The sequence below is a fragment of the Aplysia californica genome, unplaced genomic scaffold (assembly GCF_000002075.1).
Source record: "Aplysia californica isolate F4 #8 unplaced genomic scaffold, AplCal3.0 scaffold00010, whole genome shotgun sequence".
Taxonomy (NCBI): domain Eukaryota; kingdom Metazoa; phylum Mollusca; class Gastropoda; order Aplysiida; family Aplysiidae; genus Aplysia; species Aplysia californica.
Window position 1 is genome coordinate 2,933,395 of NW_004797280.1, and position 13,310 is coordinate 2,946,704.

At 36.7% G+C, this 13,310-nt stretch overlaps 2 protein-coding genes across 4 annotated transcripts in view; one reads left to right on the forward strand and one right to left on the reverse strand.

Moving 5' to 3' along the window:
- Positions 1-11,261, forward strand: part of LOC101856773 (fibroblast growth factor receptor-like 1) — a 74,308-nt gene extending 63,047 nt beyond the window's left edge. For all 3 annotated transcript variants that reach the window (XM_005089920.3, XM_005089921.3, XM_005089922.3), the window contains 5 exons: positions 957-1,034; positions 2,179-2,442; positions 2,878-2,993; positions 4,016-4,259; positions 4,949-11,261. In XM_005089920.3, the coding sequence (XP_005089977.1) occupies positions 957-1,034; positions 2,179-2,442; positions 2,878-2,993; positions 4,016-4,259; positions 4,949-5,418 (1,172 nt within the window). In that variant the 3' untranslated portion in view covers positions 5,419-11,261. The remainder of the gene's footprint in view (positions 1-956; positions 1,035-2,178; positions 2,443-2,877; positions 2,994-4,015; positions 4,260-4,948) is intronic.
- LOC106011971 (protein twist-like) lies at positions 7,833-12,530 on the reverse strand. The gene is made up of 2 exons (XM_013083413.2): positions 12,008-12,530; positions 7,833-7,945 (listed from the first exon to the last, which is right to left on the reverse strand). Exons 1-2 carry the CDS (start codon positions 12,528-12,530, stop codon positions 7,833-7,835), a joined length of 636 nt encoding a protein of 211 aa, XP_012938867.1.
- Positions 12,531-13,310: the final 780 nt, after the last annotated feature.

The window sequence follows — 13,310 nt, forward strand, 5'->3', positions numbered from 1 at the left end:
AACAAAACAAAACATAATATGGATGAACTTGTTGCGCTTTGTGATTTACTCATGGAAAATGGCATAGAGTACACATATTTGCATGTATAATTTGTGTTAATGATAGCAGGTGTTAACTAATGTGCGACTGTAGTGACATATGCTGTGTTTTCGTAAATGTAGGAGTCAGGGTCATTAATAATTCATTTAGAAATGATTAAGTCATTTAGGGGTATAATTAATGCACTCATCATGGCTGTGCAGTGTGGCAAAATCATCATGGTGGCAGTTATATGGGGAATTAGCCAATCTCCCAATACTTTATGGAGCTGACTGTGGAATAATATAACCAGTGAGTTTGTCATCTCGTGACTGTGTCAGAATCTGTATGAATAATTTCTACATTTGGTAAAAGAGCGCTCCACATTTGTATTCCTGGCTCAGTTTTTTTAAATAAGAGTGGGGGAAGAAGAATGAAGTGTCAAAGGGATCCTTTCTCTTTCAGATGATTATTTGTAAATGGGATTGATTTGTGTGTGAGTCGAGTATATATTTGGTCAGGATCTGAAATAATAGCAAGGACATCATTTGAACTTCAGCGGGATGTCTGCCTTTAAAGCAGGGGGGGGGGGGGGGTTGTTGTTGTTGTTGGGTTGTTTTTTTTGCCTCAAGCTATTCTCCTGTCATACTTCTGTAGCATTAGAAGTGAGGCAAGTAATCAATCTTTTCACTCTACAGACATTGCTTTTTTTTACACGGAAATGAGAGACAGGAAATTGTTGTTGATAATTTTTCAAAGGCATTCTTATTTGCTTTTGATACCATATGTCTAAGGGTGTATGTGTTTGTGTGTTTACTTGAACATTTAGTTTGTATCTTTTGCATGTAGAAAGTGATCTTGAGTGGTGGTGTAGTACTTTAGACTGCTCGTAGTTTTAATTTATTTTCCACTTATATTCACACATGTTTTATCTCAGATGAAGACAATGGGATCGTTCAAGAAGGCAACACACAGTTCAAACTATCGCCTCATGAAGATCTTTACAAAGCAGGATGTAAGTGAAAGTATTGAGCTAATTAATCAACAAAATAGATATGAAATGTTCATGTGCTAGTTAATAAGAATGTCTGATTTACTTTCTTTCAATGGAGGAATAGAATGTGTATGCTTTCCTGCTAACTTTGTGCAACCTCCTCATTTTAAATTGATGGGGACATTTTTTGAGTTCATAGAATGTTTTCTCATCTTCTTAATAAAACCTTTCATAATTATAATATAATCATCTTTTCCCTGCCTCTGTTTTATTTGCTGAGAGAAAGTTAGAGGTAGCATATTTTTCTTTAAAAAGTTGTTTTTCAAGTCCTGAGTTTTTTCTCAGATTCCATCTCTTAATTAATGAAATTATCCTTGATTTTTAATGTTTTGCCAACTGTGAGGACTAAAAAGTTGTCCACGCTTCATGGCATGTCATGTGTCTATGTGCCCTTATAGATTTCTTATCTCTTCTTTCCTGTTTCACTCTCTTGAGATCCCCTTCAAGGCTGCCTTGGCTAATCTTTCATACTGCTTTCACTTGATAAACCAGCTTTTAAACGGCTTTATGACCCTAGTGATAGTGTGGCCTCTGATTGGGTGGAAGTAGGACAACTGTAGGTGGTTTTCTGTTTACTAGTATTGGTTGAGATATGTAGTGCTGTTAGATGTGTTGGGTTTTATGGTGGTGTAAATACGCCGAATGAATTATACATAGTAAGGCTAATGGCATTTATACAGACTGCTATAGTACAACTGTGACTGTTCTAGCACATCTAGGTTACTTCTGACTATTCCTACTCCTTTTGATCAATTGCTATAATATAATAATATATGTTAACTTTATTGATTTGAATGGCTTTTGCCTTGAACATGACAACATCAGTCTTTGAGTCATGTAGGCTTATTTCTTTCATCTGATTTAGTTATATGTTAACTGGGATTGAACTTATACAGAGGAGCAAAAAATGAATAGGCAAAATTTAAAAAAATAATTGAGCTCATGATACTCACAGTGTAACACACACCTTATGAATCTTGTATCTATTGTAAGATAACAGTTAACATGATTTGTTGTTGGTAATCATACATTTTGTAAATGTAATATCAAGGTTTTTGTCAGTATCAACAGTAAATAAAGACAATGACATATTCTCGCCCCACAGCTGCTCCATACTTTGAGGAATTGGACAGAATGAAAGAATCCATGAACATGATAAAACCGACAGGCTCAAATGTTCGGCTTCGGTGCGCAGTAAATGGGAATCCCCGTCCTGTGGTTCACTGGCTAAAGAATGGCCGGCCGTATGAGCACAGAGACTTGCATTCACTGCTCAAAGTCCACGAGATCAAGGAGAATGCCAGCTACACGTGTGTTGCCAGTAACAGGCTGGGGCAGGTCAACTTCACCTACAACGTTGGAGTCGTAGGTGAGTTATACTCTTTTGATCTTTGTATAAATGACTTCTTTTGTTCTCAAGGAAAAAGAAACAATTGTATAATGATGTACTCCTGAAAGATAATGTGCTTTCTTTTATATATTTATATATCATTTTTCCATTGAATTTGGAAAGGCATAACCGTTATCAAATTTCAAATGACTATCTAGAAAATTTGATTGTACAATTGACTTTTCTCACTTTCTTTTATTAATCAGTCTAGTTCAGTATACTAAATAGACTATATTTTTTGTCAACCTCTTTGGTCACATATGAGTAAGGAGGTCTTGTCTTCTTGTAGATATATCATGTGTGAAGAATGTGTACTTGCATGGGCACATGAGTATGTGTCACACGATTCTTGCTGGCTGAAACAAAGAAAATGGAAGTAATATGTTGATTTGTGCCTTTACATTTCTTTTCTAGGCGAGATCCGAAAGCCACGTCTGACTGCACCACACCCTCTTAGTCAGACTGTAGCTGTTGGAAAGTCAGTGTCATTCCAGTGCTTCATTGAGAGTGTTGTTGAGCCACAAGTGCAGGTATGAGCCAATGATTTAAGGGGGAACTTGTAAATTATTTTGAATGTCATTCATCTTCATCTTTTATTACAGAATTAGTCAAGTGAGAATGGAAGTTTTTCAGTCATGCTTGACTAGTTTTGCCAAGTCTTTCAGTGATTCAAGGGGATCAAGGGAAATGAATACTGTTGTGTATGAAAGAAGTTACGCATATTGAAATTCAAAGTGCTGAAATAGAGAAAATCAAAGGGAAAAAAGTTGATGTGTTAAAAGTAATTTGATTACCGGTAATCATAATTATAGATATGTTATTGTTGTTTTATAATCCCTTTAGCTGCGAGCATTTCGCTCTTGGCAGCGTAGTGCCTCCCTTAATTATAGATATATAAATACATGTCATGCCTTTAGACAACTGGTTAAAACTGTGAAATTCTTTTAAATCGTCATGTTTCTTTGTAGAGTTATTCGCAGTTGTTAAATAGCACAGTTAAGAACCCCAGGCTTGATTGAGTTTCAATCATGTATATATGATTAGTATTCTTTGTGAAAGTTTATCTTGGGATTTTAGAACACCAGTGAGAAGGGACTTCATGCATTTCTGTGTCCTTAAGAAATGTAATGCCATGTTGATCGTGTTTTTAAGTTTTTGCTATGGTTCAGGTGTCCATGCTTGTTTCTGTATACTCACAGTAATTTGAAAAAAGGGGGCTTCTAAGGTTGATTACAATAATATGATAAGTAAAAAATGCCTTCTTTCTGCCGTAGTGTTTCTCAATCTTTTGCTTTTAATGTAATCTTGAAGAATGTTTGCTGGGTTTTTTTTAGATTTCTTTTTTTTTTTTTTTAAATGAATGGAAGTATAAATGCTGTGTAATTTGAGTTTCTAAGTGTTTCAGTTTTAAATATTTGCTTGAAGTTGAAGTGACAAATTTGAGTTTGTTTCTTCTTTTACCAGATCTGTGATTTGAATCTATGTTTTAACTAAGTGATAAGTCGGCATCCTTATTGACTTCTTCCCTTGTCATCCTTCTGCTTGGTCTTAGTGGCTGAAACGTGTGGACAAGCCAGAGGACATCCCACATCCAAACGTTTCTTCGGTCCAATACGAGGGAGTAAAGTTTGTGGTCCTGAAGAATGCTGGTGTGCTACTAGCACTGCCAGATGGTTCCTTCCTCAACAAACTGGTCCTGCAGAATGTCCAGCCGAAGGATGCAGGCATGTTTGTTTGCCTGGCCACGAATCGTATGGGCTTCAACTCACGACATGCATTCCTGAATATAGCCTCCGGTAAGCCATGTTTTAACCCTCTTTGTGCCTTTTTGGTAGGATTTTGCAATGTTCAATGTGTAGACATAGTGTAGCTCTGCAATAGTGCACTGTAAAGACTTTTGTTCACTCATCAGCTTAGTTTCATTTAAAGACCTTTGAGATCTGTTTTATCTCTTTAGAAGGTGTATATAATGTGTTTTTGTCATTTTGGATCACAGATTATATTTAAAAAACTGGGGGTTTTTTGTTGTGCATTTTGCAAGGCACTGTCACTTGTTTATGCAAAGCAAAGTCTGTATTAGTTAAATATTTTTTTGTGCCAAGAATGGTTTTCACTCTTCAATTTGTTATTCATAACAGGATTTTTAGCTGTACAGTCAGACAATCACATGTTTCTCTCATATCAAGAAGAAACATTTTTTTGTATGAAAGTTATTTGTACGAATGCATTTTTGTAGTCCTGCATTTTATCACCTTTGTAAATTTACAGCTTTAGCTTCTCATTATAATCACTAGAGCGAGGTGTGTTGCATTGATGTGGAAGCATTTTGTTGTAGGTTTCATATTAATACCCTGGCAAACATCTCACTGCTTGAAGTCGATCGAGTGTGAAGGAGAACATCAAGGTTATGTAGATTGTACATTTTGAATTTTAAACAAGCTTGTTTTTACAAAAGTAAACAATGTCATTTCTTACTTTCCCCCAGGGGCTGGCTTTGACCCTAATAACGGTAATGCAAGGATATCAGGCAATCAGTACACCAATCTCCAGGACTCTGGATCTGGCGATTCTTCTCAAGATTCCTCCGACTCTCACGATTCCAGTGACGACACCAACCTGCCTCTTCTCATCGGCCTCCCTTCATGCGCCGTCCTAGTACTCATCCTCCTCACTGTCTTTCTCATGCAGCGTAACAACCGCTGTCGAAACTCCAGCCCTGCGGGCAAAGCTCCCAGACCCCCTGTGCCTACACACGAAAGAGATGCTTATTACTACAGCAACTGCCAACCACAGCCACAGACTGTGAACCCTCTGCTTACTTCTCGGGAGAAACTCCCGAAAACACCTACACCTTCAGTTGACATGACATGTTCAGAATTTTCCTCCATCTCACGAACTCATCCAAGTCATCACTACTACCATCATAATCATAATAATATGAATTACGGCTATTAATGCCTGGCGCTCTGAACTTGGTTTCTTGAACTGTTTTCACGACGAAGATGGCAATGTGTGAAAAAACAGAAGTTATTTACTGTGTGAGAAGGTGCCAATTTCTGAGTGTGACTGGTGTTGAATTTGGAAAGATACAAGCACCCTTTTCAGAATTTAGCTGTGGTCTTCTAATTGGAGCAGGAATGTCAGCAGCAATTGCCTTCAATGCGCTTCATCATCTCAAGGACTACCATTGTGGTAGTATGTTGTAAGACATTGGTGAGAAGTATTTCTGGCCAGAAAAACTACTTTTGTGGTGTTGAGGAAGAAATATATCGAATTTGAAAACATTTATTTCAAAGCTACTGACATCAAAATGGAAACGTTCTTTCAAAGACAGCTGTTAATGGCAAGATGTTTTCTTGTCATTTAGATCTACTATATTATTTTCAGTGGAAAATTTTTTCAAAATGTGACAAACAGCTTGTTGCAGTTTCCAGTCTGTTTGCTCTCTCATGTTTACCCTCAAGATATGTAAAACTTTGAGATTTTTGAAAGCTATTTAAAGCCCAGCAAGAGTTGGGAATTGTCCTTCAAGTCAAAAGACATACTGATTATGGGGTGATCAAAATCCTAAAAACTTTCTGCTTTAGAATCCCCCAGCAAGGGGTGTGTCATTTGTTCAGTAGGCATCATGCAGGACAACAGAGCACATGGCTGTGGTTTGAATCCCCAATAGGGTGTTCTGAACTTTGGTTGTTTTGGGGAGTTTTTAAGGTTCTCTTCCACTCATTTGGCTTGGTCCTATTGGAGATGGATGTTAAATTCGAAGGTCACACTTTTAAAATAACCTTACAGTGTTAAAAGGGGCATTAAACCTATACAATTTCACAATATTTCCCCATAGAGCAAATCGCAAAGCTTCATTTGCCAACTGACAATACTAACAGTAAAATGTTAAATGTAGTGCCTGCGTATGCTGTGCACTCAACAACGTACTACTTAGTGTCCTTGATGGCACTGGGCCATACAGAGGTCAAGGATTTTTTAATTTGAGATGGATCGAATGAGCAGTTTCTGACTGTTTTGCTCAATTTCAAATGGCCTCGCCCTTGTTCATAGAGAGAGAGAGAGTGTGTGTTAATTAATATTTCAGCCTTGGATGTAGCTTTGTTCATCTTGTGGTCTCATATGTGTGCTGATATGTCAGTCCCAAGCTTTCATAAAACAGCTTAACAATCTGTACTGAAATTCATGATCTTTTTGAAAGAGGAGTCTAATGATGATGATTCTCTATTTCTTTTTACATGGTCAGCTCTCTGAAGAATACTACAATAAAACAATATCTTTATGTGGCTCTGTCTGTGCCTTTGATATCCGGTTCTAATGAATCATCAAAAGAAATATGTGCTTTTTGTTTTTCATCATGCTGGGCTTACTCCATGACCTACACCTGTGTCCCCCAAATGTTTCCCTTGAAGATAAGGTTATTCTTAGTGCCCATGTGAGGAACATGCCTCAGTGACATTAGGGAGCGTTGGGTGGGGACTCACAAAGATAGCAGCCTATAGCCTAAATGAAATTAAATCTAACACTGACAGTACATGCAAAGCAAAATTTGAAAGCTCTTCAAAATTGCACTTACTCGTATTTTATCAGCCTTGCCTCAAAAATGCGTGAAATTTATTTCTTCTTGGGTGTCAGTTTAAGGGCAAATCAGCCTACCTTAAGGATACTGATTTCTTGCAAAGTTGTGAGACTTGTTTTCTCATGAGGCTTGAGAGGAAAAACCAAACTTTCAACAAGTTTTGGAAGACTGCTCGGAAATATTGTAATTTCTGAATGCTGTTCTGAAGCATTTGAAAAAAATGTTTTTGTCAGTTGTTTTAATGACTTATTGTTGTAAGCTTATGCACAAGTCATATAGTAAGACTTGGGGAGAGTTTGCGAGCAATAAGATGTAGTCACAATGAGCTTTAGATCTTTAGGTGTGCAACTTTTTATGCATTTGGTCATAGTGCTGTTAAGTTTCTTTTCATACAACACTGATTTTGTGAAATGATCGTTGAATTATTTTGAAGGTTTGTTGTGTCTTTTAAATGTTTGCAGCATCAGGACATAACACATACTGTTTGTTTTTCTGCTATGTTGCTCTGATAATCTTGTTACATGATGTGGAAGCTCAGGGTTATAATGGTAATGATATGATAGAGGGCTGATTGAGTTGTTTTTCCCCCCTATGCTCTGAAGTTCTAGATTTTAGACATTGAAAATTATATCGGGTCAGACAGACTCAAGCAAAAATGGTATTCTGAATTACTAAAACCTATATTGAGTTAACAATTTTATCTTAGACTTATGAAATCAATTGACCTGGCTTATACTTTCTGTGAAGCAAAAGTATTTAGCCAGTTTCTATGAAAGTGAATGGGCTTTTAGACATCAAAATTGGACTCAGATTTGCGACAGGAGTATTTCTGATTTCTCAGCATCTTTAACTCCAGAACCACACCGAGATATTTTGAAAAGGTTACCTGCCCATTAGTTGCTGAAGAATCAGTGATGCTCATGTTGTATGATAGTAGTCATGCACATGTGATAGAGGGTCTGAGCAGATATCAATGCCTGACGTGTGGGTTGAATGGCAGCTTGGATGCAATGAGTAGTCTTTGTACAATGGGTTATTATCTCCTTCTTAAAGCAGCATTTTGAACGCTTTATGTCTGAGGACTCATTTGAATAACACATGTAGTACATTTTTTTAAACCTATTGTGTTGACCTAAAAGTTGCTGGCTTTTGGTTCTTTTGGCTGAGTCTGATCTCTGATAATACAAGTGTGTATGTCGTCTTGTGTGAAAGTAGCACTGGTACGACAATGACTGAGGATTCTAATTTGAAAGCATGTGCCCTGTATGATTGAGAATTGTGACATTTCAAAGAATGTAAATTCTGTATTGGTTGAGTCTGTGGGATGAGCCATGAAAATCCAGATTGGGTGAATTGTTGTCAAGAAAGAGTATTTTGCTGGGCATACTTGTTATATAATGTACATAAAAAAATTATATGAAATGTCATAATACATGCATGTATAGCTGCCTTGCTGCAACTATGTACTTAATTATGTGGGGATAGAAGCTGTCTTTTATGCACTTGTAACAGTTCACTTACTTGATAGCAAAGATATCACTAGACTAGTTTGAAGACATAATAAAATTGTTTTATGTTTCTTTTCATTTAAAAGAAATGGTTCAGTTCCTCTTTTTCAGAGAGGTCGCCCAAGGCATTATTTTGGTATTTTCGTCCCTTTTGCATAAGTTTCTTCTAGATATTAGATTTAAACAAGTAGATGTAAGGTTAAGGTGCATTTTTGCATCTTCACTTTCTACATTTAAATTCTATTCGCAAAAAATTTATATGAAAATAACAGGAATGGATATTTGGAAAGTTAATGTTCTTGGTCAAGGGACTGTCAATAAAGGGAAACGGAGTGACAGAAATGAATAACTGAATGCTACATCTTAAAAAATAATGCTGAAGTAGTACAGCTTGAGTTCACCTGTCAACTGCCCCATATGCTTTACATAGCTCAACTAGACAGCTGGTGACTGTTTGGCCAGGGTAGTAAGGGTGTGTAAGGTGAAAACATTTTTTTTTATAAACATAAAAAAGTATACTGTTTATGAAAGATGGGGTGTCTGGGGGGGGTTTGCCAATCATAAAACTAAGTTGTGGCTAAGATTGAAATAAAAAGCAATAGGTGATGCAGATTTCAAGCAATTCAATAAGCCAAAGTATTTATATTTTTGTTCTGATAAAGTGTGGCATGACTGGTGACAGGAGATCTCTGCTGAGAGGCTCATATCTGGCACTTTCACGAGTAACACACGCAATTTTGCTGTCTAGATAGCATGAAAGAAATACATTCATTCACTTCTTTGATATTTTGATATGTGTGAATGTAGGTAAGTTAATGGCAAATGTTACATAAGACCGTTGACAATCACTTGGATTCATTTGGATTGATTTTTTTTTTTTCAGAGCAATACTCAGCACCACTTAAGTTTCATTTCAGAGTCATGTTACCTTTATTTTCATTAATAAAGGTTGATTATGTTGTTTTGGCTACTTGATTGTGACCTTCATTTTGATATTATTTTGGTGAGATAGTGCGCTTTTATATCTTGTTATTATTCATATATTGAATGGTGGTGTAAAGAAATCACACCTTCTTTATTTTCAAAGGCTTTAGGGTTCAACAAATTAAATTTGTGCAGACTTCTGCGTCTAAGAATGGTCAAGATTTTAATTGTTTCTCTGAGGTCATAAAAGATTCGAGTCAGTTTTTGCTGATTCATTTGTCCTTGCTGTGTTGAAGACCAGATCGCAGGACTGTTTCTTTCACCCAGAGCCTGATTCTCCAAATCATGTACACTGCAGCAAACCTTGATGTTGAGTTAAAAAGTTTGGTTTTTTTTCTGAGAATTGCATTATGAATTATAAGTTCATCCCGTCAGGAATTTCGGAGTTATGTGTTTAGTACACAGAGCATAAAGTATTTATTTTTTCTTTAGATTGATCACTATTTCTTCAGATGGAAAGAGCCATTGATTGAAAGAGACATTTGATTTCTTTCTTTTCCATTTTTGCTACATTGACTGTGATTCACTAGATCTAATGTTTACAGCTCCACCATTAATGTAAATCATTGTGAGTTGTTTCATTACATCATTTTTTTGTTCCTGTGTAATTATAGTTTTCCTTAGGTGTTATGTTGCACCTTGTATATATACTTTGTTGCAATATTCTTTTCCTGTTACTTTTGTACTGGTTTCATTTTAGAGGTAGAAAAACATTCTCTTTATCTGTTTATCTAGTTAGGTGGGGAACTTGAACATTATAGAAAGAGATGGTGTGATTTCTTTAGTACATGATAACCCATCTTCATATATTTTGCTAATCTTTTTAGTGTTTTTATACTATGAATCTCATACAGAGAATTTTGTACATGTATAGGTTTCCTTAGAGGGTTGAGTAGGTTCTAATGACATCTTATGAGCTTAACATAATAGACAATGGATCCAAGTTTTTTAATGTAGGTCTGACTTGAAGCTTCTGTCCCCATTTTTTCACTTTTGGTTTGAGCAAAGTAAAGGGATGATATTTTCTGGCCCACTCCTGTAAAACATCAATAATTTACTCCAAAATATTCAAACTTGCATGAGATAATTTATGGGGGGTTGAAAGCTCCAAATTCCTAAAATGTTTTACATTCAATTCATTTCTGAATATTGTTCATGTTTGAAATCACAATATTTAATTGAAAATTTAAATAAAAAACTATCAATGAACAGAATGGAATACATTCTTGACGAAGACAATCAAATATCTTTTTTAAACTGGTACCTTTATTTTGAAAGATCAAGGAGCAATTTTTTTTCTCTGTGAGATTTGAAATAACTTTCTTGCTTTGTTTTCTAATTATCTTTTCTGTGATCTTTGGGAAACTTGGACCTGTAGTTGGACTCAGTGAATTCCTTTCTCCTTTTTAACCTTATGTTCATAGAAAAAAATATTCACGTTGTACATGTTTATTGTTTAAAATTTTCATGTTTTCAGAATTTTATTTGTGTTAACAGCCATCATCAAAGGGTAAATTGTAATGACTATATATGGCGCAGTAATTATGTTTATGTTTTAGTGTTTACATCAGTGTATATTTGTGTTTATGTATGATGAGCAAAAGAATTGATGCCTCCAATGGATGAATGATTATTTTCTTTTCATTATGCATGATATGAGATACAAAGAAGTGTTTTATATTGGTTCTTGACAAATGAATAAAAGAAATGTTTTGAGAAATGAACAGCTTGACTGATTGATTTTTTAACCTTTTAATTCCTTCTATTACTATTACATTTACAAAATGATTTTTTTTGGGGGGGTTACACACTTAACCCTACAATCTGCATTTCCGATATAAAAAAAAAAGTCCATGGGGTTCCCATTATTTTCTCCTTCATTGTGCCTTTATTTATCAAGATAAATGAAAGCCCTCTTGTTTCTGGTGAGTTTGAGAGCAGTATGAACAAATCAATTAATAGTTGTAGCCTATACCTATTTCTAAAAGAGTGTCTGCTGCAATTCTGTGATGCTTAGGAAAGTTTACCCCTACAAAAGGAGATTCTAATGTTTTGACCAGATTGCTAGTTTTTATATATACCCTGAGCCTCTTACACTATAGAACAGTGTACATCAGGAAATTGTACTGTAGTGCTGTTAGAAACTTTTTCAAGTCTGACTCGATTCTTCTAAGCTGAAAGAATTCTAGACTAATATCAGTACATTGTAACTGATGTGCTGGAGCGAGTTAATAACATAGGTTAACATGAATTATGTTCATTTCAACATTGATATATAAATATATAAAGAATTGAGAGGAATGTAGATCAGACGAGATAGATAAGATAACAATTTATTGATCTCCATAAAGACATTTGGTGCGACACAAGCAGTCGTCAGCACACACACACATACACACACACACACACACACACACACACACACACACACACACACACACACACACACACACACTCAAGACGCTGTTACCTTCAAAAGCGTCGTTGATGGACTGCATACGTTTCCTCTCCCTCATGTTGGCCGCCTGCCTCTGCTGTACCTGCTGCTGCTGACACTTCCGCTTCCGCTTCCGGGACGTTTTGATGAGCTCGTATCCGGGCGGGTAGTCTGGCATCTCTGTTGGGGACGGGCTGGACAACAAATTCAACATGGACGGAGGCGAGGAAGATGTGGATGAGGTAGAAGAGGACGATGACTGGCTGGGCGAGTAACCGTAACTGAGTCTGAAACTTGTGTAGAGCTGTTGTGGATGTGTAAGGTCTGACGTGTGTGTTTGCTGTAGGTGCTGTTGAAGGTCCTGCTGAAATTGGTCCGTAGGGGTGTAGATTGGGCTCTGCTCCTCTAATGGTACGTGGCTGAGGTTCTGGTGGATGTGGTTGTAGCTGGGGTGGTGCGGAGGCAGATGGTGGCGGGAGTTAGTGTGGTGGAGCGGGTCGTGGGAGTAGAGAAAACTCGACAGGTCCATGGTGATGGGGTTGATCAGGAGAGGCATTGTGGCTCGAGAGAAGGTTTCTACCACTGTCTTGGTTTCCGATACAAGGCTGTCTTTGATAATACTTATTTCTCCCCCATTAGCTCAATCACAGGTTTTGTTTTCTTCTTGTCAAAATTAAAATAAACCTGTAAGTGAACAGATGTATGGACTGCAAAATGCTTTCAGATATTATTTTCTCCAACTTCAAAGGGAACCGCATATCACTCTTTGTAGCACAGTTCTTACACATCACGTCATCATCAGTCTGGTGTGAATAAGTATTTAGAAGGAGACAGTATTATCCACTTAGTGTTCGTGCTTTGGTCGATTTGTCGTGAGATGGAAAGGATGAAGCTTCGAATTTCCAATCAGTTCACAATAATAGAATATATTCAGAGTATTTTTTTCTAAGTTTTTACAATTCAACCTCTTTGTGTTTCATAAATGGATGCAATGGTCAGTTGACCAAATCACCAATCAAGTGGTTTATACAGGCCTAATTTTTTTCCTTGTGCCTTCCTTCACAAAATTCAAATCTTTAAGATCTTTCAAACAAAGGTAGAATTAAATCAGCAAAGGCGTCAGTCACTGTGTGAAAACTTCAAAACTGTAAGACTCTGGAAGGTAGATAATGACGAACGGAAAAAAAAACCTGCTGCTAAAATTCACTCTTGAACCAGGCAATGAAGGCCTAATAAATTTATGACCGCTTCAGCGTATAATTAATCAACTGAGGGGTGTGTGTCCACCGTGGTCCGTGCTCACTATCGTTCGGTACTCCTCGGGTGTGTGCGCTCA

What these genes read in the sequence shown, in the direction of transcription:
- LOC106011971 (XM_013083413.2), bottom strand. Translation starts at nt 12,530, where the DNA reads ATGCCTCTCCTGATCAACCCCATCACCATGGACCTGTCGAGTTTTCTC. An exon ending in CATCAACGACGCTTTTGAAG is followed by an intron (nt 7,946 to 12,007) that starts GTAACAGCGTCT and finishes CTGATTCTTCAG; the next exon opens with CAACTAATGGGCAGGTAACC.